This window comes from Mus caroli, chromosome 3, assembly GCF_900094665.2.
Source record: "Mus caroli chromosome 3, CAROLI_EIJ_v1.1, whole genome shotgun sequence".
NCBI lineage: Eukaryota > Metazoa > Chordata > Mammalia > Rodentia > Muridae > Mus > Mus caroli.
The window spans coordinates 145,822,142-145,847,052 of record NC_034572.1 but is presented as its reverse complement, the minus strand read 5'-3'; the positions used below and the strand labels follow the sequence as shown (position 1 = coordinate 145,847,052).

At 45.0% G+C, this 24,911-nt stretch overlaps 1 protein-coding gene across 1 annotated transcript in view; it reads left to right on the top strand.

Annotated features, from left to right (window-relative positions):
* Positions 1 to 24,094, top strand: part of St6galnac5 (ST6 N-acetylgalactosaminide alpha-2,6-sialyltransferase 5) — a 166,264-nt gene extending 142,170 nt beyond the window's left edge. The window contains exons 4-5 of the mRNA XM_021158846.2: positions 2,315 to 2,422; positions 21,883 to 24,094. Of these exons, the coding sequence (XP_021014505.1) occupies positions 2,315 to 2,422; positions 21,883 to 22,114 (340 nt within the window). The 3' untranslated portion in view covers positions 22,115 to 24,094. The remainder of the gene's footprint in view (positions 1 to 2,314; positions 2,423 to 21,882) is intronic.
* The last annotated feature ends 817 nt before the right edge of the window (positions 24,095 to 24,911 follow it).

The following is a 24,911-nucleotide window of genomic DNA, read 5'->3' as shown; positions in this document are numbered from 1 at the left end:
TTTCTGCTCCCAGGAAAGCCCTGGTTGGTGTTTCCTGGGAATGGGAAGGCGGAAGGTATGGGTGTGGCCATTGGTTCCCAGATCTCTCAGGGATCTCTGGGATAAGAGTGAGGGTTGTGTTTTTCCCGGGCTCCACCGTCAGACTAGTCTGGGGAGAACTGCCCAGTACATTAACAAAGCAGAGGTACGAACATGGGCTCCCCTTTAAAGGAGGGCTTTTCCTCCTCTTCCCATTCTCATTCAGTTCCTTCCCAACCCCTCTAGCCCAAAGCCTTATGAAGGTATAGCCCTAGTGAGAGAGAGGCAAGGAATATATCCTTGGAATATATCCAGTGCAAAAGCTGGCACTTCTGTTCTTTATAAATGCTGCCCTGTGCACCTCCTCCATCAGACCCCAGCACCGGAGGGTTGGAAGGGTTTTCTTCCTGGATACTAAACAGCACTGAAGGAATGCTAAATTGTTTACCTCGTCCACTCACCCCAGCAGCCAGGGGAGAAGAGAGGGATCTCTGTGTGTCACCACCGCCCTCGCCCGCGTCCCTTTTGTGGATATTTTCTAACATTCTCAAATGGCCAGAGGACAGAGCATCTAGTATCTGCTCTGTAGACAGACTGGGGTTCAGGGATGAGCAGAAAGCCATCCAGGTTATCCAGCTGCACGTGACAGGAACAGGAGACTGTGGGGCTCATGTTCTCCTCGTCTGTAGGGGCTGTGACAAGCTTGGTCAGGAAGCTCTGGAGAGGAGGAAAACGTGTTTGAAGCTGAAGCCCACCCATGTCTGTCAGGCTCTCCGCAAGGCAAAAGCCTCCTTGGAAATATTTCCTATCCCTGCGTGAAGGGGAATAAAGCAAACTGTTTAACAGTCTCCCTTCCCAAAGTGCAGAGCTCTGCAGTGCATCTGGAAAGCGCTTTCTTGAGCTCTGCGATTCACCTCACATACAGCTCTGTGGCTGGGCAAAGTCAGACAGTCTGACCTTGGGGATAAGGTGTTTGGAGCTGGCTAATGAGGCATGCCATGGCACTGAAGAAAGAAAAGGCAGCAGTCCCAGAAGATCTGAAATTAACACCCACAGCGGTGGAGCATGGAGACCAGTGACTCATTCTCAGGACTCAAATTAGACCTTGCTGATGTGTCTCCACTGGTCTCCTGCCAATGTGTCTCTACTGGTCTCCTGAGGCTGGGCTGCTTGTTCAGCCTCCACTCAGACGTCTGAATGCACACGTTAATGAATGGCAAAATGCACAGATTTATTTCCTTAAACTTGTCAGTTTGGGACTTAGACATTTCAGAAGGCTCCGAATGACCTTAGGTAAGGTAAATGTAGAGGCTCTATTAGATGCAAGCATCCTTCTGGCTCTCTTCCTCAGCTCTTCCCAAGCGTATGTGCTCCTAAGAAAAGAAATTCGTCATAATGCTGGTGTTCTTAATGTGCTTTGGGTCAATCTTTCACCTATGGATGGATGGATGGGTGGATGGATGGATGGATGGATGGGCAGACGGATGGACAGATACATGAGCAGATGGATGGACAGATACATATATACATACATGATAAATGAGTAGATGGTTATGTAGACAGATAATAGATTAATGACTGATAAGTGATAGGTGATAATAGACAGATGACAGAATGAAACTGATTGGTGATAGATAAGTGACAAATGATGGTGATAAATATGAGAAGATAGATGTGTTATATACATGCATACATACATGCATGCACACATGCATGCATAAATGCATACATACATGTATATATGCATATATAGATGATAGATAAGTGGGTAGATTAATAGGTAGATGGAAAGAGAGGTAGCAAGACCTACTTGTTTATCCATATTTATATTATTTGTAATCTAGCTTATTTAGGGACACAGGGAGAATTTCTAGTCAAATTTTCTCATTAATAACAAATGGCCAAATGGATATTGGCATCCTACAATTGAATTATGGCAGCACACACCTAAGCATTCAAACAATGATCATTATCTTTAATGATGTAGAAATCCGTTAAGCATCAACATTAGTTATGCATGTACTAGAAGAGATTTTGGTTTATCAAAATTCTAATGTGCACCAAATGGGAGAGAGTAGGAGAAAGTGCGTGCATGTGTGAATGCTTGCCTGTGGGCCTGGGTGCATGTACGGTACATGTGTGTGCACGTGTGCATGTGTGCATGTGGGGGTGTGTGCATGGGCGTATGTGCGTGTGTGTGTTAGGGTGGGAGGTTGTTTAATAGTTGGCTCCAGCATGTTTTTGAGCCTGGGACTGCTTTACCAGAGAGTGCAGACTTCACCCTTGTTCCTTCCAGGAAGATCTCCAACACTTGGCTGAGCACTGGCTGGTTCACCATGACAATTGCTCTGGAGCTGTGTGACAGGATCGACGTTTATGGCATGGTGCCCCCAGACTTCTGCAGGTAGGATTGATTCCATGAAGGTACTTCATCAGCAGAGCCGTTTAGGGCTTAGAAACCATCAGCTGATTCTGAGTATCAAACACAAATCATGTCAATGCACCTTCTTAGAGCAATGAATTAGCATGTCCCAAGTCCTGACTGTAGAAACAGCAAACATCATTTAATTATGTGATAGAAAATATTGAAAGTTTTTGTTTGTACTCCTAGAGAATCCATCTTATGGGTTTCATTTATTCTCTGAATATTAATCAGCCAAAAGTAATGCAATAATTGGCATAATATTGATGATGAACAGGCATGAAGAATTGTGAGTTTCCTTGCCATTTGGAAGAAATGCAGTGATGTTTAAATGAATCCATGGGGCAATTCCTTGGACTGAGAGTTTCCTGAAATTATAATATTCCTTTGAGTCTCTTTCTCTGACCACAGTCTAGTCTTGGTTCATATTCCTAGAGCCAAAACAACAGGCACAATTATTTGGCTCCATCACTTTAAAGGCAGTGTGCACACATCTCTGCTGCTTGATGCCTGGAGGCCTCTCCTGACCTGTGCCCAGGCTGAGAATACTATGTGTCTACAGAAGCACTGGGCTCTTTGCAAGGGCTTGGTTTGTGGAAAGTAGCCTACAGAAAGCACGGATGTAGAGGGAATCCTGAGGCCAATCAATCCTGAAATCTCCTTGATTTTCAGAGATGCCCATGATCTCCTCATGACTTCACCCCTGATGTTTAAAACCATCAGACCTGCACAGGAGTTAGTTACATCTTGTTGGCTAAAATGCATGAGTACATTGCCCTTCACTCATTTCAAACCTGACCATGCCTCAAAGGTCATACATAGGTCTTCAGGCAAGAATTATACTTTGAACAGACAGAGCAAGATTGAAAAACGTACTTAAACACATCCCTGCTAGTCATCTCTCTGCTGCTAGAACTGAATGCCACACACTGGGGAATCTTATGAAGAATAAGAATTTATGCAACTCAGGGTTCTAGAGGCTTGTCCAAGATGGAGGGGCTGTGATGGGTGAAGGTCGGGATGTAATGTGGAATGAAGGTTAATCTTCATCAAGTTGACCTAGAAGGTTGAGGTACAGCTCTGAGTGTGTCTCTGAGGGCATTTCCCTGTGTGGACTGAGCAAAGCAGTACAACCCCATGGGCTGTGATCCAGGTAGATAAAAGGAAGCCTTGGGGATCTGAGTGTTCCCTTCTCTGTTTCCTGGCCCCCAGGACATGAGCTGTCCTTCTTTCTCACATCTTCCACACCATAATGTCTGAACCTTCTGATTCCAGGAGCTGAAATAAATCATTCCTCGTTTAGGTTGGTTCAGTCAGGTGCTGTGGGAATGGTGAGGCAAAACCAGATAGCATACATTGTGAGAAGGGCATAGACAAGAGTCAGAAATAGGCTTTTGTAAAAGGCCTACCTTCAAGACCACCCATGGATCCTCAGATCCATTAATCTGTTAAGGACGGAGCCCTTGTGACCAGATCCTTTCCCTCTTGCTTTCTAAAAGAGGGTTAAAGGTCTCCCTGTGTAGCCTATGTTGGTCTCAAAGTCACCATACCCCTGTCCCGACCTCCCGAGTGTCAGGATAATAGTTATGCACCCCTATGTCTGGCTGTCCCTCCCCCTAGTCCCTCAAACATGACGGCTAAACTCCAAGGTTGACTCTAGCAGGTATTCAAGCTACACTCTTGCCACTTTGCCACATTCTCAGTACGCAGCACAGTAGGATTCCTCTATATAAACCTGAGTCACACAGGAGAAAGGAAGGCACAGAGAGAGAAACCTGGAACATAAAAGTATCCTTTCACCAGGTCCAGACTGCAAAGTCCAAGCCCAGTGTGGATAAACTAAAGCAACCTTGAATAAGCCACCTCATCTCTCTCTGCCTCACCCTCCTCATTTATAGAAATGGAGGTGTTGATAATAGAATCCACTGTGGAGTGTTGTGGGTGGATTAAGTAAGCTAACACATGCGGAGTGTCTGGAACAGTGCCTTGTATGTAGTAAGTACAGAGTGTGTTAGATTGGGTCCTCATCCAGTTCCTGATCACTTACGTCACTGACATTGTTTCCCTGTTTGACAATTGAGGTTCAAGAAGTGGGTGGGATGCTATAAAAAAGCAAGCTTCCTTCTCAATCAACAGTCTAACAAAAGATATGCAAGGCATTGCCATCAAAACTGATGGCTACAGAGCAGATATAATTATGTAATATTGTCATTAGGATGCCAGGAAGAAAAAGCATGAATAAATTGAGATGTTAATGGCTTTAAGTGTTCAAGGAAATATTCCATTTATTATGGAAAACAAATGAAAGGCGAGTTAACTTGTCATTTCTCTTATTCACAGTTCCTCACGACTTAGTATGATCAGATGGAGACAATGTATGGAATGATGCTAAAAAGGAAATTAAGATAATGTTAACATGCCATATGTTGCATCCAGCTCTGGGCTTCTGCAACTCAGCTGACACTGAAAATGTTCAGCAGTTGTCTGCCCAAGACGCTCTGAGCAACGACTTTTCAGAAGGGTGCTGCCACAGTTGTGTCTCAGAATGAAGTGCCAGGAGCCACTAGAGGGAAGGCTTGGGTTCCTGGGAGCATCTTCTCTACTTAGTCATGGCTGTTCAGGGAAGGGTAGGAAGGTGTCTCTGTAAACTTCTTTTCACTATGGCAAATTGCCCAACAACAGCAACCTAAGGAAGGAAGGGTTTATCTCAGTACACAGTTTTAAGGTACAGTCCATGCTGGCAGTGAAGTCCTGGCTGCAGGAGCCAGTGGCATCTGGTCACATTGTATCCAGGCAGGAAGCAGAGATGGATCTGGTCACATTGTATCCAGGCAGGAAGCAGAGATGGATCTGGTCACATTGTATCCAGGCAGGAAGCAGAGATGGATCTGGTCACATTGTATCCAGGCAGGAAGCAGAGATGGATCTGGTCACATTGTATCCAGGCAGGAAGCAGAGATGGATCTGGTCACATTGTATCCAGCCAGGAAGCAGAGATGGATCCAGGTGCTCGGTTCCCTCTCCTGTTCTTATGGTTCAAGGATGCAACCCATAGGAATATGCCATCCTCATTTAGGGCATACCTTCCCATCCCAATTAAAGCAGGCTCAAAGCTCCCTCGCAGATATGCTAAGGGGTTTGCCTCCTAGGTTATTCTAGATACTGTCTGCTTAATAATCAATATTGACCACCTGAGAAGAGAAGACAAGGAGAGACACATATTCATGCCTCCACCTGCCCCTTATGTTCAAGATATGTTGACTGAACTACAAGGACTCAGTTCCCAACTACATGACTTTGAGCCTGGTTTCCCCATCTATAAAGTGGGCACGTGAAAATAAAACACCAAGCTGGCTGTGGAGAGTGTGCAGAGATAGTGAGCACATTGTGCGGCAGACAATGCACAAGAGAGACTATCGTCTATCGCTAACTTACCCTAATCTTAATTAAGATTCTAATGTAAGATACACACAGGAGTTCATAGTCTCCCAAGCACTATCTTGCAGTTAAGCTGAAAGCTACCAAGATTTTCATGAGAGACTCAAAAAACATAGCTCAGCTTTGTTATCTCAGATGCTTACAACAAGCCTTGCCCACACCAAACTAACAGTGACCATGGGAACACCACCTACCATGAAACTATTAAGTAGCATTCTCTACAATCCTTAACTAAGTATCAAATGTCTTTTAAAAATAATATTTTTCTCAGAGTATAAACAACCAACCTGTAAGTTTGTCCTTCTCCAACTGTTCTGTTCTGCCTTTGGCTTCATTTTGAATGTAACTAGGGAGCAATAGGAACCCCAGCAACATACATACTCCTTAGGCTGTAGGAGTTAAAATGTAATATACCAAAAGGGCAAGAAACAATTTGGCCTGGTATGTGTTGGTGGCAGCTATTGAGTTGGTTGAATGGCCCAGGAGGCAACCCCCTTATGGGAAGTCTTGTATGTTTGCCTCCATGTTTGGAACCCCAGGGTGCAGAGCAGTGGGGCTCATTGTCCTTCATACAGTAGGTACTTTTAAATATCAGGGAGGTCCTCCACTCTTTAATGGTCTAAAAAAAAGTTGCCTATGGATAAAACAAACCATTTCTGCCTGTAAGAGAGTTGTGACCTTGGGAAACTTATTTGACCTTCAGTGGTCCTTGGTGAACTTGGTCAGGCTATAGTGACTGTGTCTCAGAATCTCAGCTCTTGGGTCTATAAAACACTAGTGGCATCAGCACTGGTCTTGAAAGTTTATGATGAATCCACTAGAAGCTGGTGGGAGCTCAGCACAGCACTGAGGTTACAGGGAGTGTATTCACTAGTCTGAAAAACAGGCCATCCATCTCGGACACAGTCTGGAATGATGCCCTCAAGGGCACATTAGTTAGTGCTCAGCTACAGATGGCTGCTGGGTCCTGGAAAGGAAGGACAGACATGGTCTACAGCAGGAGGCAGGTCTCCTTTCTGCCCTACTGAGAACTGATGGAGGTGGCTGCCAGCTGCGTGGGCTCTGTCACAAGGCCTCCTTCAAAGCATTAACCATTCTCTGGCTTCTCCAGGACTCCCCTCTTTCTCACCATGGCAGCAGACCTCAGCAAATGCTCATTTTCACAAATCAAGTTTCCATCTGGAACCTTCAACGGAAGTCATTCATTAGTTAACCAGAGACTTTTGTTCATTTCATAGCCATTTCACAAAGGTCGGAGGTTACAAAGGCAGTGCCTGTGCAGATGTTGCTTGCTCACTGTCAGGGCGTCTGACTCCCTGAGGTTTTCTGAAATATCCATCCTTGGTTTTCAACTGAACTTGGAGGAATCTTTGCATTCCCCGGGTAAGAACCTTTCCTTCTGATATGACCAAGGGCAGACCCGGTTCTCTAGCAAATAAGAAGTTTGATACCATATATGTCCTTTTGGGTCTGAGTTACCTCATTCCGAATACTTTCTACTTCAATCCATTTGCCTGCCAAGTTCATGATGTCCTTGTTTTTAATAGCTGAGTAATATTTGATTGTGCATATGGACCAGATTGTCTTTATGTGTATTTCAGATGAGGGGCAATTGGACTGCTCCCAGTTTCTGGCTATTAAGAATAAAGCTATGACCATAGTGGAACAAGTGTCCTTATGGTGGAGCATCTTTTGGGTATATACCCAGGAGTGGTACAGACGGATCTTGAGGGAGAACTATTCTCAAATTTCAGAGAAACCACCAAGATTGATTTCCAGAACGGTTGTACAAGTTTGCACTCCCACCAGCAATGGAGGAGTGTTCTTCTTGCTCCACATCCTCGCCAGCATGTGCTGTCATTTGACTTCTTGATATTAGCTATTCTAATGGGTGTAAAGTAGACTCTCAGAGTTGTTTTGATTTGCATTTCCCTAATGACTAAGGGCATTGAACATTTTTAAGTGTTTCTTGGCCATTAGAGATTCCTCTGTTGAGAATTCTCTGTTTAGCTTCTACCTTCCATTTTTTAACTGGGTTATTTGATTTGTTGGTGACTAACTTCTTGAGTTCTTTATGTATTTTGGATATCAGCCCTCTTTGGATGTAGGGTTGGTGAAGATCTTTTCTGATTCTCTAGGCTGCTGGTTTGTCCTATTGATGGTGTCTAACCCACACCCCTGCACCTAAGTAGCAGAAGTGCAGCTTGGTCTTCATGTGGGTCCCCCAACAACTGGAAGGGGTGCTGTCCCTAATTCTGTTGCCTGCCTGTGGTTCCTGTTCCTCTAACTGAACTGCTTTGTCTAGCCTCAGTGGGAGGGGATATACCAAGTCCTACAGGGACTTGATGTACCAGGGTAACCCACCCTGAGGACATCCTGAGGGTACCCAGAGGAGCCTCCATCTTCTCAGAGGTGAAGGGGAGGGAAAGGCTGTCTGAGGGAGGACTGGGAGGAGGGCTATGATCAGGATGTAAAGTGAATAAGTAAATTAATGGAAATTCAATAGACTCTCTGGTCTATGGTACAGTCGGGCTGCTTTCTAATCTAAACACAATGTCCATGGGCTTTCAGGAAAGTGTAACTGTCACTTCCTTGTCACCAGGAAACAGAAGCACAGAGAGACAAAGCATTACATGGACTCCGTAGATAGGGTAGCAGCCCACATGACTGACCAGCGGCCTTCTGCATGTGGAGTGGGATTTGGGCCTAAATTCTTGGAGAAGCAAACGGCTGAGCAATGCATGAATCCCGAAGGTGCAGGTGTAAAGTGTAAGATGGTGTAGGATGTCATCTTCCACCAAGCCTTCCTGGGGTCTGGCTGTCTCATTCCACCCCATGGACCTCAGTGGCCTTGGCTAGTCATTCACTAAGAAGAAACTTTCTAGTAGGCCCTAAAAGTATTGAGATAATGGACTCTTTGGGGGAAAGGATTGCTTCCATATTTATATTTAAAAACCACTAAGGAGGGTGGTCGGTGTACAAATGGCTATGGCAGATGGGGACTGCACAAGACCTGGGAGAATGAACTCCTGGGTACAAGCCATGTGAGGGCCAACAGCCCTCTCCTCCTGAGCCCATTCCTGCTATCACCACAAACTGCTCTTGCCAACCCTTGTTGCTTCCCTGTTCCGAAATCCCTGGACTGATAGATCTCGCCACAGTCCTGACCCAAAGCTCATGGGCTTCCCAAAGCTTTTAGAACAGAATTCATTCTCTCCAGCTTAGCTCAGCAGCCCTTCAGGACGTGCCTTCTGCACACTATTCTGGTCCTGTCTCCTGCACCCACAGATTTATGTTAGCCATCCTGAAAATCTTGTCAGAGAACCGACCCTGCAGACATCCTTCCTGCGCTCAGTATAGAAGTTCCTTCTCCTCCATCCTTCACTTACCTGGAAGCTGTTGGCTTTTTCCTTACTGGATAATGGCTTCCATTTCCTATGCACACACCCAAGCCAGCCCTGTGCTTAGAGTAAACACATGGTTTAGTTCACCGACTCTTGGGATAATCTGAGTTGTAATGCTGGCTCCAATATTTTACAAATGAGCCCACAGACCTGAAACAGCTGGCCAGTCAAAGTCTCAGAGCTGATAAGGGACAGGAAGTAGGATTTGGACAGAGATCTGTAAACCTGAAGAGCCCAAGCAGTTAACCTTCACCTTCCTGTTTTAACCATAGCAGCCCCTTCCCCTCCTGAGACAGCCCTGCAGGCTCCCTGGCCTCCTTGTACCTCTCCTCTACCACAGTTCATGGATGGTTTCTCTACTTTCTTCATTTCCCCATCTGTTCCTTGAGATGAGGGGTGATGCCTCCATCCTCCTTTGTATCTTTAGTTCCACCATCCAGAACGTGTGCCTCAGCAATGAGAAATGCAATCGTTTCTTTTAGACATCCTGAGTTCAGTTCCCAGCACCCACATCAGGTGGCTCACAACCTCCTGTAACCCCAGCTCTAGAGCCCCAACACCTCATGCCTGCATAGACAACATCACACACAAGACATACATTCAGATACACGTACACTAAAAGCAAAGTTAGATAAAAAAAAAAAAGAATCTGATTCAAAATGTTCATTGCAAGTCAAATAAAAGGACAGGCATGGATGAAAGCTGTAATTAGCAAATGCTGAGTTCACAGCCTGTGTAGCTGTCCATGGAGGCCAGCATCGAAGCCCCAGAGACAGGCTAGCATGTCAGCCCCCACCCTCCCTCCCTTACCAAACTTCATACCCATCAGTGTTCAGAAAGCTGGACAGAATTAATGGTGTGCTGCCCCAGTGACAGCATCAAAATGTATTATGCTGGGTACAGTGGACCTTTAAATCATGCCACCTCCAGATAGGGAGCCAAACCCATTATTTGAACGGACTATAAATTGCAGAAAAGGTTTGTTATCATTGCTTTCTAAACTAAGCTATAGTGAGTATTTTTAATCTCATTTCCCTTTGTAAATTATTTGCAATAATAATAGGCCAAGCATTTAAATTCCACCTAATAATCTTATTTCCGGTCATACTTAGCACATTACTGAGTTTACAGCTCTCTGTCAGCCATCATTTCTTATTAATTAGCAAAGTAATGATTCAGACTGATTGCTGTCATGGAACTAAATTAATATCTCATCCATAATGTGAAGGACATCTCAAAGGTATCATGAATACTGGAGAGTTGATCCTGCTGGAATTATTAGCTCGTGAGCATTAATAAAGCTGCCATCAGAAGCAGCGGGGACAGCTTCTACTCGGCAATAGCTCACCAAGCAGAGTCCGACACTCAATGGTGGGCAGGTACAGCGTGATAATGACACCTGTGTGGCTGATGGTCTGCGAGGCATGAAACTGTATCGTGCGTCTTTCTGGCAGCCCACTCTTCTTCCACCATTGCCACAATTTGGCTAATTCTCACCTGACACTGACTGTTTCCATGACCTTCTGTCTCCTAAGGGTCTTCCTGAAACATTATGGTGCCCTCTGGGAGTCAGGGTGGGGGCTCAGGAAAGAACTGTGGCTTGCTCTCCCGTGAAGGAGAGGCAGCTAGGTGTGGGCGCTGCATGCTCCCCAGACACAGTGATAGTGCTACAGGTTTCCAAGGTAAGCAGCTAATTTCTTGACATAGGCTGCTCAGACAAGAAATCCAAGCGACACACAAAAAGTAGCTCGGTGAAGGAGGGCTACAAGGAGAAGGAGGGCTGCTGGTGATCGCATTTTATTCTAAGGGCTCTGGTGTAGGTCAATTGCAGAGGAACCCAGGCACACAGCCACTGTTCATTCTTTTGTGTTCTTCAAATATTTCCTGAGTATCAGTCAGACATGCTGGGCATTATGGCAAACACAGCAGTGTGTCTAGAAAGTTCTCAGGCTCCAGGGAAATGAAGACCACATTCTTACCCCGGGACATGCTCATTCTTTGTGGCTGATGTGTCCACACCATGAACAGCTTTAGCCTAGATGGGACTTTAACTTATTATAAGTTTATGTACATGGAGTCTTCAGAAGGAAGACTCGTTGGAAAAGGAAAATGTGTTTGCAGGCTAATTCTGAAGAAGCAGACAGTTGTGGAGCAATATTAGGCAAAAAGCAAGGCCTAGTGATATTAAATCGGGAGGATTTACAGAGACTTTCTCCAGCTTTTCTCGTCATCTCTGGGTCTTTGAAGGAAGGGTGTTTCTTTCCTCTAGGTATGGGGTGCCTCTGGGCTGAAAGCTTTATGCTCTACTTTTGAAGAAGGTTAAGAATTCTCTGAAGGGCCCTTCAGGGGAGGGGCCAAGGAAAGAGTGACTTTGCCTGTGCGTCTCTTCAAAGGTGAAGACACCATGTCTCGAGGCATCGTGTTCTGAAACCTTGAAGTACCCCCTTGCTTTTCAATATTATATTTCCCACTGATTATTCAGCTCAGCTGCAGGCTTGAAAAAATAGAGCATTTCAACCCCCCTGTTTATCCTGCTGGGCGGAACTATCTATACCTGATGTCTCTGCTAGATGAAGCAGTGAGCCTCATTCAGAGGCTTTCCAACAAGGTCCCTGGAAGAGTGTAACAGGAAACAAGCTGTCCCTCACTGCCTGTGAGACCCAGCAGAAACATGGGGACCATCCATATAGAAACCTCACCTGGGAGACAGACGCTTCTCCAAGACATAAAACATCTCTTTTAAGCGTAAAGCATCAACAGTGAGCTAATGCTGGTCCTTATAGGGCCACTGGGAGGTTAAATTTGTTAGTATATGGAAGTTGCTGAGGCCTGTGCCTAAATCCAGCACTGAACTCCACCTGGGGGCCATACACTAATCTGTTCAGTGGAAACTTTGGTATTAGCTGAGAGGGCTAATGGAGATGGGAAGAGAGCATGTAAACTAAGACCCGAGGTACTGCTATGCCAGGCCCCAGCCAGTAGACAGCCCAGCCAGTAAAGCACTTGCTTTGTAAGCATGCAGACCTGAGTTGGAGCCTCAGAACCCACGGGGGAAAACAGTTCAGGTGTGCTGGCACAAGACTCTAAACCCAGGACTGAGGAGGCAGAGGCAGCAGGATGCCTGGGACTTCCTAGCCAGCCAACCTGGCCTGCTTGGTAAATTACAGGCCAGTGAGGGATTTTGTGTCAAAAATAAAGTGGACAGCATCAGAAAAGGAGCAGCTGCTCATGTCCACCAACATGCTGCACTTCTGTGAACACTGAGCATGTTCGTGTGAGGACCCCAGCACACACACACACAAACACACATGCACACACACACACTCACACAGACACACATATGCACACAGACACACATATGCACACACACGCACACACATACACACACATACACAGACACACATACACACACACACATACATGCACACATGCACATATACACACACACTCAGACACATACACACACATACAGACAGACAGACACACACACATACACACACATACATGCACACATGCACATATACACACATACACACACTCACACAGACACATGCACACATACATACACACACAGATACACACACAGACACACACACACACAAACACACACACACACACACACACACAAACACACATCTTCTCTACCCTGCCTATATAGATAGAATAGAAGAGAATATCCTAAGGAGTTTGTTTTGTTTTAAAATACACACATAGACAGTAAAATATATAGTTTTTATAACACATCTGTTTAAAATAATCTTAGACTTATGCCAACGGTCTGCATAAAGAGCCCATTTGTTCTTCGTATAGCTATTTTGTGCTGAGATTTCGAATAACTGTGGCCTGGTTAGGAAGACTGAGTGACTGATGTCAGTGTGATGTTCCACCTCCAGACTTCCCTGAGACCCCACGGGGCTCTGCTAGCGGCCTTTCTCTTCTCCTGAGACCTTCCCAGAATGTCAGTGCCCTCACTTACTGTGCCCTCAGCCTCTTCAGGTCTCTCACCTTTCATGACCTTGTCACCTTTGGAGAGCTCTTCTTGGTGCTCAGACACTTTGTAGAATTTCCCACCCATCTGATATTTTCTTGTCATTAGTCTGGTGTTGTTCTTCTGGGAAGTTGTGACAAAGTCTTACGAGCCTCTCTATCAAATGGTACACGGTATCCGTGTGTCTTATTGCTAATGATGGATACTGAGGCAGGACTCTCAGGGGGCATCCTGGGAACATGCGGATAAGGAAAAAGGCCCCTGCTTTTTGGTGAATGTGGTTGAAGGTCTAAGCCTTTGTCAGCCTCTTGGAGCCACCTAATCAAGAGAGAGGGAAAATGGCCTTAGCCGCCTTTCCGGGGGGGAGGGGGAGTAACTTGGGGAGCTTCTGACATGGGATAAATGGCTAATCCTGGGATAATTAATCGCTTGCGTGTCCATGCTTGGGTGTCTTCCTTTCCCCGTGCAATCCTACAGAGCACGTACCCAGCTACCTGTGCTCTCTGTAGAGCACTACTTCAGCATGTGTCACTTTCCTCTGGGTGCCTCTCTTTCCTTTAATCCTCATGCTTAAATTTAATAATGTCATTAATAACATCACTAACTTCTCGTCACTAAAGTGGTGAGTCCTGAAATTCCTTTAGCATCACAGCCAGAATCCTGACTTGGCCTGAGCTGAGGTCCCTCTAAGTTACCAGGGTGGAATGTGGGTCTGTGTTCCTGTCCTTCCCTCTGCTGACAATTCTTTGATTGGTGTGATTCCTGATGAATTTCACCATTGTACAGGGACTATCCTTCATGGGGTCCTTAACACGGCTCATGAGGCCTATACATCAAGATCTTGCAGGTAGCGTATTTCTCCTGGCTCTTTGCAAACATCGGGTTGTTGGCACATCTTGCCTTCAATGATGGCTGCACTGTCCTGGGGGGGGGGGTGTATGTGATTTTTGTATTTCTTCCCTTTTTTATATTATTCTGTAATTCTTTTTAAAACAGCCAGTTCTCTATTTTTTCACGTCTCTATTGCAATCCTCATTTGACTGTAGATATTTATCTCACCTCATGAGTTTGATTATCCAATAGTGCTGTTATTTAATTTGATGCTCAAACTTAAAGGCACTTCAAAACCCACTTGTGCTGGGACCTCTCCTTATGACTTAAACCAGAATCTATGGGAGCCGCATGCTAGCGGTAAGATTTCCTTAAAGCACCCATGTGCATTAAATGCTAATTCCTTCCATCTCTTCACCTGCTCTCTCTAATAAGAACGAGCAAACCAGCCCGCTTCCGGTTGTTCTGCAGAACTCACTCTTTGCTTTAGAGTCAAGGTAGCCAGAAGGAACTTACTCTAGACCACTCTGCCCCAGACCAGCCTCTTTCCGCTTCCTTGGCCCAGACAGGAAGTGCTCCACCGCATCCCTTTAAATACAGACTTTACATGTTAAAATCCACAGACATGGGTGGTTTTCATGGGATGAGGAATAAGAAAAGTGCACAGCCTTTAGGAAGGCAGGATGGAGATGTAACAAAAGGATAAAGCCAGGAAGGGTTTTCTGTGTGGAAAGGTGAATTGCAGCTGAAGGCAGATGTTCATTCTGGGGGCAGTTTGCACCCTACCTCGGCTATGTAATCCTGAGCCCAGCCAAGGGCTCTCTAATTCCCTGGACAAAGTGTGTCTTAGTTAGGGCTTCCATTGCTGTGAAGACACGCCATGACCAAGGCCACTCTTGTAAAGAAAAACATTTCATTGGAGTTAGCTTACAGTTTCCGAGTTTCAGTGCATCACCATGAAGGCGGGCAGCATGGCAGCATGGAAGCAGATGGGGTGCTGGAGGAGCCGAGAGTTCTGCATCTTGATCTGCAGGCAGCCAGGAGGAGACTGTCTCTTCCACACTGGGTGGTACTTGACCATTAGGAGCCTTCAAACCCCTCCTACACAGTGACTTCTTCCAACAAGGCCCAGCCATCTAATCGTGCCACTTCCCATGGGCCAAGCATATTCAAACCACATATTCCATCCCCTCACTCCATGGGCTTGTTGGAACACATGAGTCTACTGGGTACGCAGAATAATACAAAATACATTTAGTCCAACTTTAGAAGTCCCCACAGTCACTCACAGTCTCAACAGTGTTGAAAAGTCCAAAGTTCAAAGTCTCTTCTGAGATTCATGCAATCTCTTAGCTGTAATCCCCTATGAAATCAAAATCAAAAAGCAGATCACACAGTCCCAACCTCACAGGATATACATTACCATTCCAAGACATCATAGGGAGGAGATACTGAATCCAAACAGGAACAAAAACCCAAAACAACTCTTCAGATCTCCAATTCCTTTCATCTTTGTTGACTGCAACAAACTTGTTTCTCTTGAGCCAATGCTTCTCCCTGTTAGTAGCTTTCCTTGGCAGCTCTCCCATGGCTCTGGCATCTCTAACATCTTGAGGACTCTAAGGCAAGTTCAATGTCACAGCTTCTTGTTCCAATGTCTGGGATCTACACATGATCTTCTAGGCTCCTAAAAGAGTTGGCGTCACTTCTCCAGCTCTGCCCTCTGTAGCACTCTAGATTCTGGCTGACTCCGCTCCACTGCTGCTGCTGTTCTTGGTACTGGCATCTCCAATACACTGGGGTCTTCCACTGAAACCAAGCTTCACCAATAGCCTCTCATAGGCTTTCTTCATGGTACCAAGCCTCAAGTTCTTTGCATGGCCCCTTCAGTTCTGGCAACTTCAGTTCTTCCACCAATGGCTTTTCCTGGCCTCTCACAGAGCCAAGCCTCCTCAGCTGTTCTCCATGACCCCTTCATGCCTTCAAAACCAGTACCACCTGGTTGATTCTTACGTATCACCAAGTCTGTCTGCCAGTACAAAATCTGCATCTGGAATACGGCTTCCTTGTACTCTCAGAAAACACTTCCCAGAAGATATTACCTTTCTTTCTTTCTTTCTTTCTTTCTTTCTTTCTTTCTTTCTTTCTTTCTTTCTTTCTTTCTTTCTTTCTTTCTTTCTTCCTTCCTTCCTTCCTTCCTNTCTTTCTTTCTTTCTTTCTTTCTTTCTTTCTTTCTTCCTTCCTTCCTTCCTTCCTTCCTTCCTTCCTTCCTTCCTTCCTTCCTTCCTTTCTTTCTGTGTATGAACACACTGTAGCTGTCTTCAGACACACCAGAAGAGGACATCATATCCCATTACAGATAGCTGTGAGCCACTATGTGGTTGCTGAGAATTGAACTCAGGACCTCTGGAAGAGCAGTCAGTCAGTGCTCTTAACCACAGAGCCATCTCTCCAGCCATGCTGGTCTCTTCTTGAGAACTGCTCATTTCTTAGTTCCAAGTAGCCAGCATCAATTGTCCCAGTAATCCCTTTTATTGTGGACTCTAAAGCCAGAGCCCCATGGCCAAAGCTGCTGAGCTCTGCTAATTGCTGGAGCTATAACATGGCCCCCTTGTTTTATTACATCCTTCACTACCTACGCTTCTTTGTCCTAGAACTTGCTCTGTAAACTGACCTTGAACTTGGAGATCGGCCTGCCTCTGTCTCCTGAGGACTGGGATTAAAGGCTTGTACCACCATGCCTGTGCCTAAGTTCTTCTATACTTGGAACTTGCTCTGTTCCAGGCTGGCCCTGAACTCAGAGATCTGCTTGGCTCTGTCGCCTGGGAGTAAAGGCATGTAACACAAAGCCTGGGCTGAAAATTTTCATGGTCACTATGCCTCAAGATCCAGATCAAAGGCATGTGTCTTCCAGCCTTAAGATCTAGATCACAGGTGTGCCTCGATTTCTGGATTGTAGTTTCTGGATCTGTGTCCATCACGCAGTGACCATCACAATGACCATCACACAGTGTCCATCACACAGTGACCATCACAGTGTCCACCAAACAGTGTCCATCACACAGTGTCCATCACAGTGCCCATCACACAGTGACCATCCCAGTGTCCATCTCAGTGTCCATCACACAGTGACCATCACACAGTGTCCATCACACAGTGTCCATCACAGTGCCCATCACACAGTGACCATCCCAGTGTCCATCACAGTGTCTATCACACAGTGACCATCACATAGTGTCCATCACACAGTGACCATCACAGTGTCCATCAAACAGTGTCCATCACACAGTGACCATCACATAGTGTCCATCACACAGTGACCATCACACAGTGACCATCACACAGTGACCATCACACAGTGCCCATCACAGTGCCCATCACACAGTGCCCATCACACTGTTCATCACAGTGCCCATCACACAGTGCCCATCACACAGTGTCCATCACAGTGCCCGTCACACAGTGCCCATCACACTGTTCATCACAGTGCCCATCACACAGTGCCCATCACAAACAGATTGTAGTTTCAGATCAAAAGTCCAAATGAAAACAGTAACCAGGTAATGATACCCCTAACATGTCATAACTACCCCTTGCTCAACTGTAAACACATAAACAATAAGCTTAGCTGTTAGGATCCTGGCCTGAGGTCACCACTCCCTTCATTCCATTTATTATCCTTGAACATGGGATTTACCTCCATTGCACTTCCTGTTGTCCCTTTAATACTTGAACCATACATTTTTGTTTTTTTTCTTTCTAAGCTTACTGCCTTATCAAAATGTTCCTCAGAAGAGTAAACCACAGGACAGAGTCTAAACTTGGTTGACTTGAGACTTCCTTTGTCAATGTATTTAATCTGAGTCTCTTCACCTTAGCCTCAGTTAGACTCTTCAGACAAGGGCAAAAAGCAGCCACATTCTTCACCAAAATATCCCAAGAACAGTCTCAAAAATTCTCCTAGGACACATACTAAAATTCTCCTGAAACCTCTAGAGCCAGGTCCCCACAGTTCAAATCTCCCTCAGCACCACAGTCTTCCATGCTTCTACTAGGATGACCCATTAACTCCCACTTAAAGCATGCCACTGCTTTCCAAATTTCCAAATCTACATTCCTCCAAATGAAAGCATGGTCAGGCCTATCACAGAAATACCCCAGGCCCCTGGTGCCAAGTTCTGTCTTATTTAGGGTTTCCATTGCTATGAAGACACATCATGATCAAGGTTTATAAAGGAAAAGCATTTAATTGGGGATGGCTTACACTTTCAGAGGTTCAGTCCATTATCATCATGGCAGCAAGGCAGAATGCAGGGAGACATGGTGCTGGAGGAACCAAGAGTTCTGCATCTCCATCCAAAGGCAACCAGGAAAAGGGTGTCTTTCACACTGGGTGGAGCTTGAGCACGATAAGCCTTCTAAGCTGGCTTATACAGTGGCATACTTCCTCCAACAAGGCCACACCTATTCCAGCAAGGCCACACTTCCTAATAGTGCCACTTCCCATGGGCCAAGCATATTCAAACCACCACAAAGTGTTAAAAGGCAAAAACAATTTTTACTTCTAAGAATGGCCCACTTGGACACCTGTGTAACCATGATACCCAAACACATAAATCTAATCTCCCTCTAGGTGATCAATATGGAGCCCAGTAAGCTTTCATTCAAAGAGATGGTCCTCTTGGATAAGGAAATTGATCCTGCGCATCCTTTAGCTGACTTCCAATTATCTTCTATTCCTAGGAACTACATCAATCACACGATATTTTTAGCAACCTAATTGTTTCCTTAGTAGATTGATGTCAATAAGATGCCTAAAACCTAGGTGAATCACATTTAAAACCTGAATTGATGTGAAAGAGAAGGTTAGCCCCTGTAATAGCATGGCAGAATGAATTTGGCAGCCTTCCTTTTCCAAATCTTGCTCTAGGAACCTGCAGAGATGGATTTCACATAAGCCTACTTCTTGGAGTTTGTTTTCTTGTTTGAGGTTTAATTTACTTATTTATTGCTGTTGTTTTATGTTTTGATATTTGTTTGCTTTAGACAAGGTCCCACTCTATAACCCAAGCTAGCTTGGAACTCACAATGATTCTCCTGCTTCAGCCTTTTAAGTGCTAAGATTACATGCAGGACTCACCAAGACAGCTGTTCTGCCCCTCCCTGGTTGTTGTTTGTAAGGAGTGGCCAATTACAACCTGAGTTTTCTCCAACATGAATTTCCTGTACTGGAAATGCTTCCTACTGAACCATTCCAGGTCTAGGGTGTATAGAAATCTGCAGTGACTGACAGAGCAGGTGAGCAGCCCCTGATCTGAGACAGGATTATTAGACTCAGCACAGCATTTGGGCTGAGGTGACACAAATAAACCTCTCTTCCTGGGACAATTTTAACCTAAGAGGAGAAGCTGCCCAGAGGTTTATTGTTGTTGGGGCTACAGACTTGACACCTCTTCTGATAAAAGACTTTGATCTCTGATCTAGGAAAGCTGCTACTCTTACTCATTTGAGTATTGATCTTCTCCAAAGAAAAAGAATAGGAGAGTTGCTGGGAGGTGGAGCATCTTGGGGGACAGGAGCTTCTGTTCTTAGAGAAGGGCCCCCAGGCATCAGGCTTTGAAAGACTACTGCAAGATATTCAGCATCCTGGGCCTTTTGGAGTCTCTAGCAGGAGTGTCGAACCTTTTGACCTTGGGACATGACATCATGGTTGTCTTTAGTTAGGTTTTCATTACTGTGAAAAGAGGCACCATGACCAAAGCAACTCTTATAAAGGAAAACATTTAATTGGGGCTAGCTTACAGTTTCCAAAGTTTGGTCTGTTGTCATCATGGCGGGAAGCATGACAGCCTGCAGGGAGACATGGAGCTGGAGAAGGGACTGATTGTTATACATCGCGATCCTAATGTAGCAGATGGAGAGTGTGTATCACACTGAGCTTAGGTTGAGCATATAGAACCTCAAAGCCTCCACCCACAGTGACACACATCCTCTAACAAGGCCACACCTACTAATAGTGCCACTCTCTATGGGCCAATGAGTCTTTGTGAGCATGGGAATTCCTATTCAGACCACCACAGTGATCTACACTTACATTAGGCTGCATTCATAGTCCTGGGATATATGTGGCAGCAGACTGGGATATGCCTCGGTTGTCTGCTCAAAACCTTGATGAAATTGTCCTACTGTTCAAGTCCAGAAGAGGGAGTGCTTTTCTAAAATGGAGATTAATCTAATGCCAGAGCACATTTAGGGGTTCCCCCAACCCACACATCAGAACTGGGTCCACCACCTTGAAGAAATCAATTGAGTGTTTTTATTGGAGGTGGAAGTGGGAGATATAGAAAAACATGCTAGGGCATCAGTCTCCCATGAAGGGAAGGGAGAGCTGAGAGTCTCCGAACTAAGAGACACCAAACTCTAGACAAATGGCCCGTCTACAACAATTGGAATGAAACAGTGGCTGCTTGCTGTCTGTCTGTCTTCTTTTTTACCTGATAAAATCAAACTTAGAATTGTTGGAGGAGAAAACATCTATGGTGACATGGCATTCAGCTGATCACTCCCTCCAAGGACAGACATTCAGATACTGTTTATTGACTCCACACTAGGCATAGTCTCAGAAATGAAGTGAATCCCTGTTCTTAGGGTAGGCAATAAACAGGAAAAATGACAGGTGGGGTGAAGGGGTATGCGCAAAGGCCCTTGAGGGGTGTCTTAGTCACTGTTCTATTGCTGTGATGAAACCATGACCAAGGCCTCTTACAACAAACAGAAAGCATTGAACTTCGGTTTTACTCACAGTTTCAGAGGTTTAGGCCATGACCATCATGGCAGGGAGCCTGGCAGCACACAGGCAGATGTGGGGCTTAGGCAGTAGCTGAGATTACATCCTGATGCATGAACAGGAAGCAGAAAGAGGGAGAGGGAGTGAGAGAGAGAGACAGACAGAGACTGAGACAGACAGACAGACAGACAGACAGACAATGGACTTTTGACCACCCCCCTCTCACCCAGTATGCCATTTTCCCCAACAAGAGCACATCTCCCAGTCCTCCACAAACAGTCCACCAACTGGGAATTGAACATTCAAATGTATGACCCCACAGTGACTGTTCTCATGCAAACCATCACAAGGAGGATCTGTCTGATTCCCAACAGAGGGAAGGATGAGCTCATAAGAAAATTCCAGACCGGTGGTCATCCTGAAATGCAAAGGCCCTGAGGTAGGGAGAGGTTTGATATAACTGACAACCAGAGCTTTCTGTGTGTGTGGCTGAAAGAGCCAGGTTGGAATGCCTTAGGGCAGGAATCCAGAGATGCCCCAGATCAAGTACTGCCCTTTAAATCTTGCCTGATCATGGAAGTCCCTGTGGAAATGGACTGCTGCAGTGGGGAAGGGAAACAGCCTGGTTTTGGTTTGGTTTCATTTCCAAAGTTCTCAGGCTTTCAGAGGTTTCTAATAATTGTGGCAACTACAAGTGTAACTGTGCCCCTGCTGTGCCTAAACCCTGGAACCTGAACATCCCACAGCGCGTTCCTGAGCTCTCTGTTTGATGCTATGCTTGCTTTACATCCTCAAAACCTTTCCATTTTCTTATTACTTCAACGCCAGGAAAAAAAACCATCAGCTGACGTTCTTTTGATGAGGAAATATGGTTTGTGTTTATCAGCTTATTGCAGCAACACTGAAAAAGTGTGTTCCATGTCGGGTATGGCTTGGGTGTTTGCATTATTTTCCTCTCTTTTGCTTTAACAGTTGTTCCACTTTCCTCCCACAGGGACCCAAAGCATCCTTCCGTACCCTATCATTACTATGAGCCTTCAGGACCCGATGAATGTACAATGTACCTCTCTCACGAGCGAGGACGCAAGGGCAGTCACCACCGTTTCATTACAGAGAAACGGGTGTTTAAGAACTGGGCACGGACATTCAACATTCACTTTTTCCAACCAGACTGGAAACCAGAATCACCCGCTGTGAATCATGCCGAGGATAAGCCTGTGTTCTGAGGGGTGAACGTGGTGAACAGCGGTGTCCACGCTGTGTGGCAGGAGAGGAAGGACTTAAACTCTAGGTAGGCAGATGGGAACTGAATGGGCGACCGAGAAGAGCGGCGTCCTTCAGCACCATGGACAGATCCCAGCGGCCAGAGAACATTCCAGAACGCATACATGCTAATGAGTGTTGTCTCTTGGAAAGAGCAACTGAAGCCTTGATTCAGTGACACTGCCATGGCTAGGAACACCCCAGGTCTCTGGGAGTATTGCCTTCGAAACTGAACAGGGAGCAGCCCGCCACTTTTAGTTGCATTTCTTTACAGATACCCACGTCAAAAGACTTTTCTATCAGAAACCTAACGTGACCTATAGTCTCTGTCATTTGTCAGACTTTGTGATTTGTAAAAGGCCTGAAAGTATGGACATGCTTCTGAAGAGCACATCTCCAATGATTTTCATAAAGCAAATGTCTGCTATTTATTTATTGAGAGTTTTTTAGTGTACTCTAGGCAGTATTTTTATAGATTATGATTATGTGGCAATTTATTCTTCCTGACTCTTTAATCCTGAATGGTGGTTGGAATGGGCTGGGATCGGGCTGATGAATTACTGAATTCACAATGCCCATTATTAGCTTGAAATCAGTATTTGACGTGGAAATGTGCAACATTGTTTGAACCTCTCCGCTTCAGGCAATTTGCTGTTTCATAACAAAAACAGCTATAACGAATGTACATAAATGTCCAAAAGAACAAAATTGAAACCCAAAACCTGTGTTATTAAAACAAAAAGATGCTAATGAGAGAAATTTAAAGATACCCTTACTTTTTTTTCAGTAGCAACTGATAATACAGCTATTTCTCTTTGAGTTCTACTCCCCCCTTCCTTAGAATGTAGGATAAAATTCCAAGTTCCTCTTGCAAATCTAAGATTGTCAGAGCCTCTTGTTTATAGGAGGACTAGACCCTTGGATTGATGTGGGGCTGACAGTAGGAGGAAACTTCCAGTCAGGGTGGAGATGCCAGGGTCCTCTGGGTAGACATCACGCCTCCTCCTGGGGCTCTCTTGCCTAACTACTATCCGTAGATTCTTTAAGAAAGTGAGAAATTGGGGGCAGGGGGTGGAGGCGGTGCCAAGAGCTGCCCATGTTTTGAGAACACAGAACAGTTCCACCCCACCGGCTGCAAGTCTTGGAATAATATGAAGGACTCCTCTCTCCATTCAAATCCACGATCAAGTAGTACTAGAGACTTTCATTTTAGAAACTTGTATCGCTCAGAAGTGTAAGAAATACTCGATTCTTCTTTACATAGTGCCAAAGGGACTTTAGTGTGTCTAATGACAGGCTTGAGGGCAGCAGCTAATGTCGTGAGGGAACAGGCATTGCTCTACAAACAGGACAGGACGTGTGAATAAAGTGTCTCACACCACCAGTTCTTTCCCATCTTTTTAATTAGTGATAATGTCCCATTCCCTTTCATTAAGTAGAACTATTCATTATGCAGGGTGCCATTGTGGAGATGCAGATACAGTTCAGGTATTCAGACGGCAAAGACAAAGTGTTATTGTGGTGTGGCTTGAGTTATTTAAAGTCAGTAAAAAAGAAAAAGAAAAAAGTTAAATGGCTGTCCAAAGCATAATGGAATTCATTCTTCAAGTGTCTTCTGAGTTTTTGTAGGAAAATGAATTTTACTTTACCATAGCAGAACCTCCTGTTTAGTCTTCTTATATACACAGGAAGAAGGGTGTAAACTGCACAATTGATTGACAGGTTACTTCACAATCCCTCCAAGAGATTATTTGTTGAAATGTAAGTGGTCCCATTGGCAATTCATATGCTTATGGAATATTGGAAAAGCATAGCTGCCAAGGGGTAAGAATACTACCTGACCTGATCTACCATCTTACCGTCTGAGTATCTTTGGGTGGCGTGTGTGTGTGTGTGTGTGTCTGTATGGGGGGAATAGTGTGCATATCTGTGTGTGATTTGGTGTATGGGTGTCGGTGTGATATGTATGTATGTGTTTGTGTGTGTTTGTGTGTGTATATATGTGTGTGTATGTGCAATGTGTGTATATATGTGTGTGTGGTGTGTATATATGTGGTGTGTGTATGTGGTGGTATATACATATACATACATATATATATATATATATATATATATATATATATATATATATGGTATGGGGGGCTAGTATGTGTATGTGGGGATGTGGTGTGTGTGTATGTCTGTGTGGTGTGTGTATATGTGGGTGTGGGTGTATTTGGGTATGTGTGTATGGTATGTATATGTGTGTGGTGTGAGTGTATGTGTGGTGTGTGTATGTGTGGGGGTGTATATGTGGGTGTGTATGGTATGTGTGTGTGTGTTTAAGGGAGAAAAGCCCACAATGAACATCAAGATACGCCCTTTGTCTAATTTCTTTCCCTCAAATACTCAAAAGAATAAAAAGCAACCAAATGCCCAAAGTCTTGGCTCTTTCACAGAAAAATATTTTAAATTCACTTGTAGCTATAATATAGTGTAGCTAAGTGTAAGAAATGATCACTTGGGTCACAGTTTTACCTCTGCATTAAAGAAGACGCCGAGAGCGGACGGCTTGTGCTGATGGACCTGGTTGTGGGCAATTGAGTTCATGTCTTACCGCTATCATTTCACAACCATCCAACTTAATGCCACCCAACACCATTAAACATACGCTCTGACACAGGACACACAACCCTGCTTACAGACCCCAGTGATTCCCGGGTATTTGGAGCCCCGCTCGCTCGGCTTGATATGTTACCTTTCTCATCCCTCCCCAGTGCT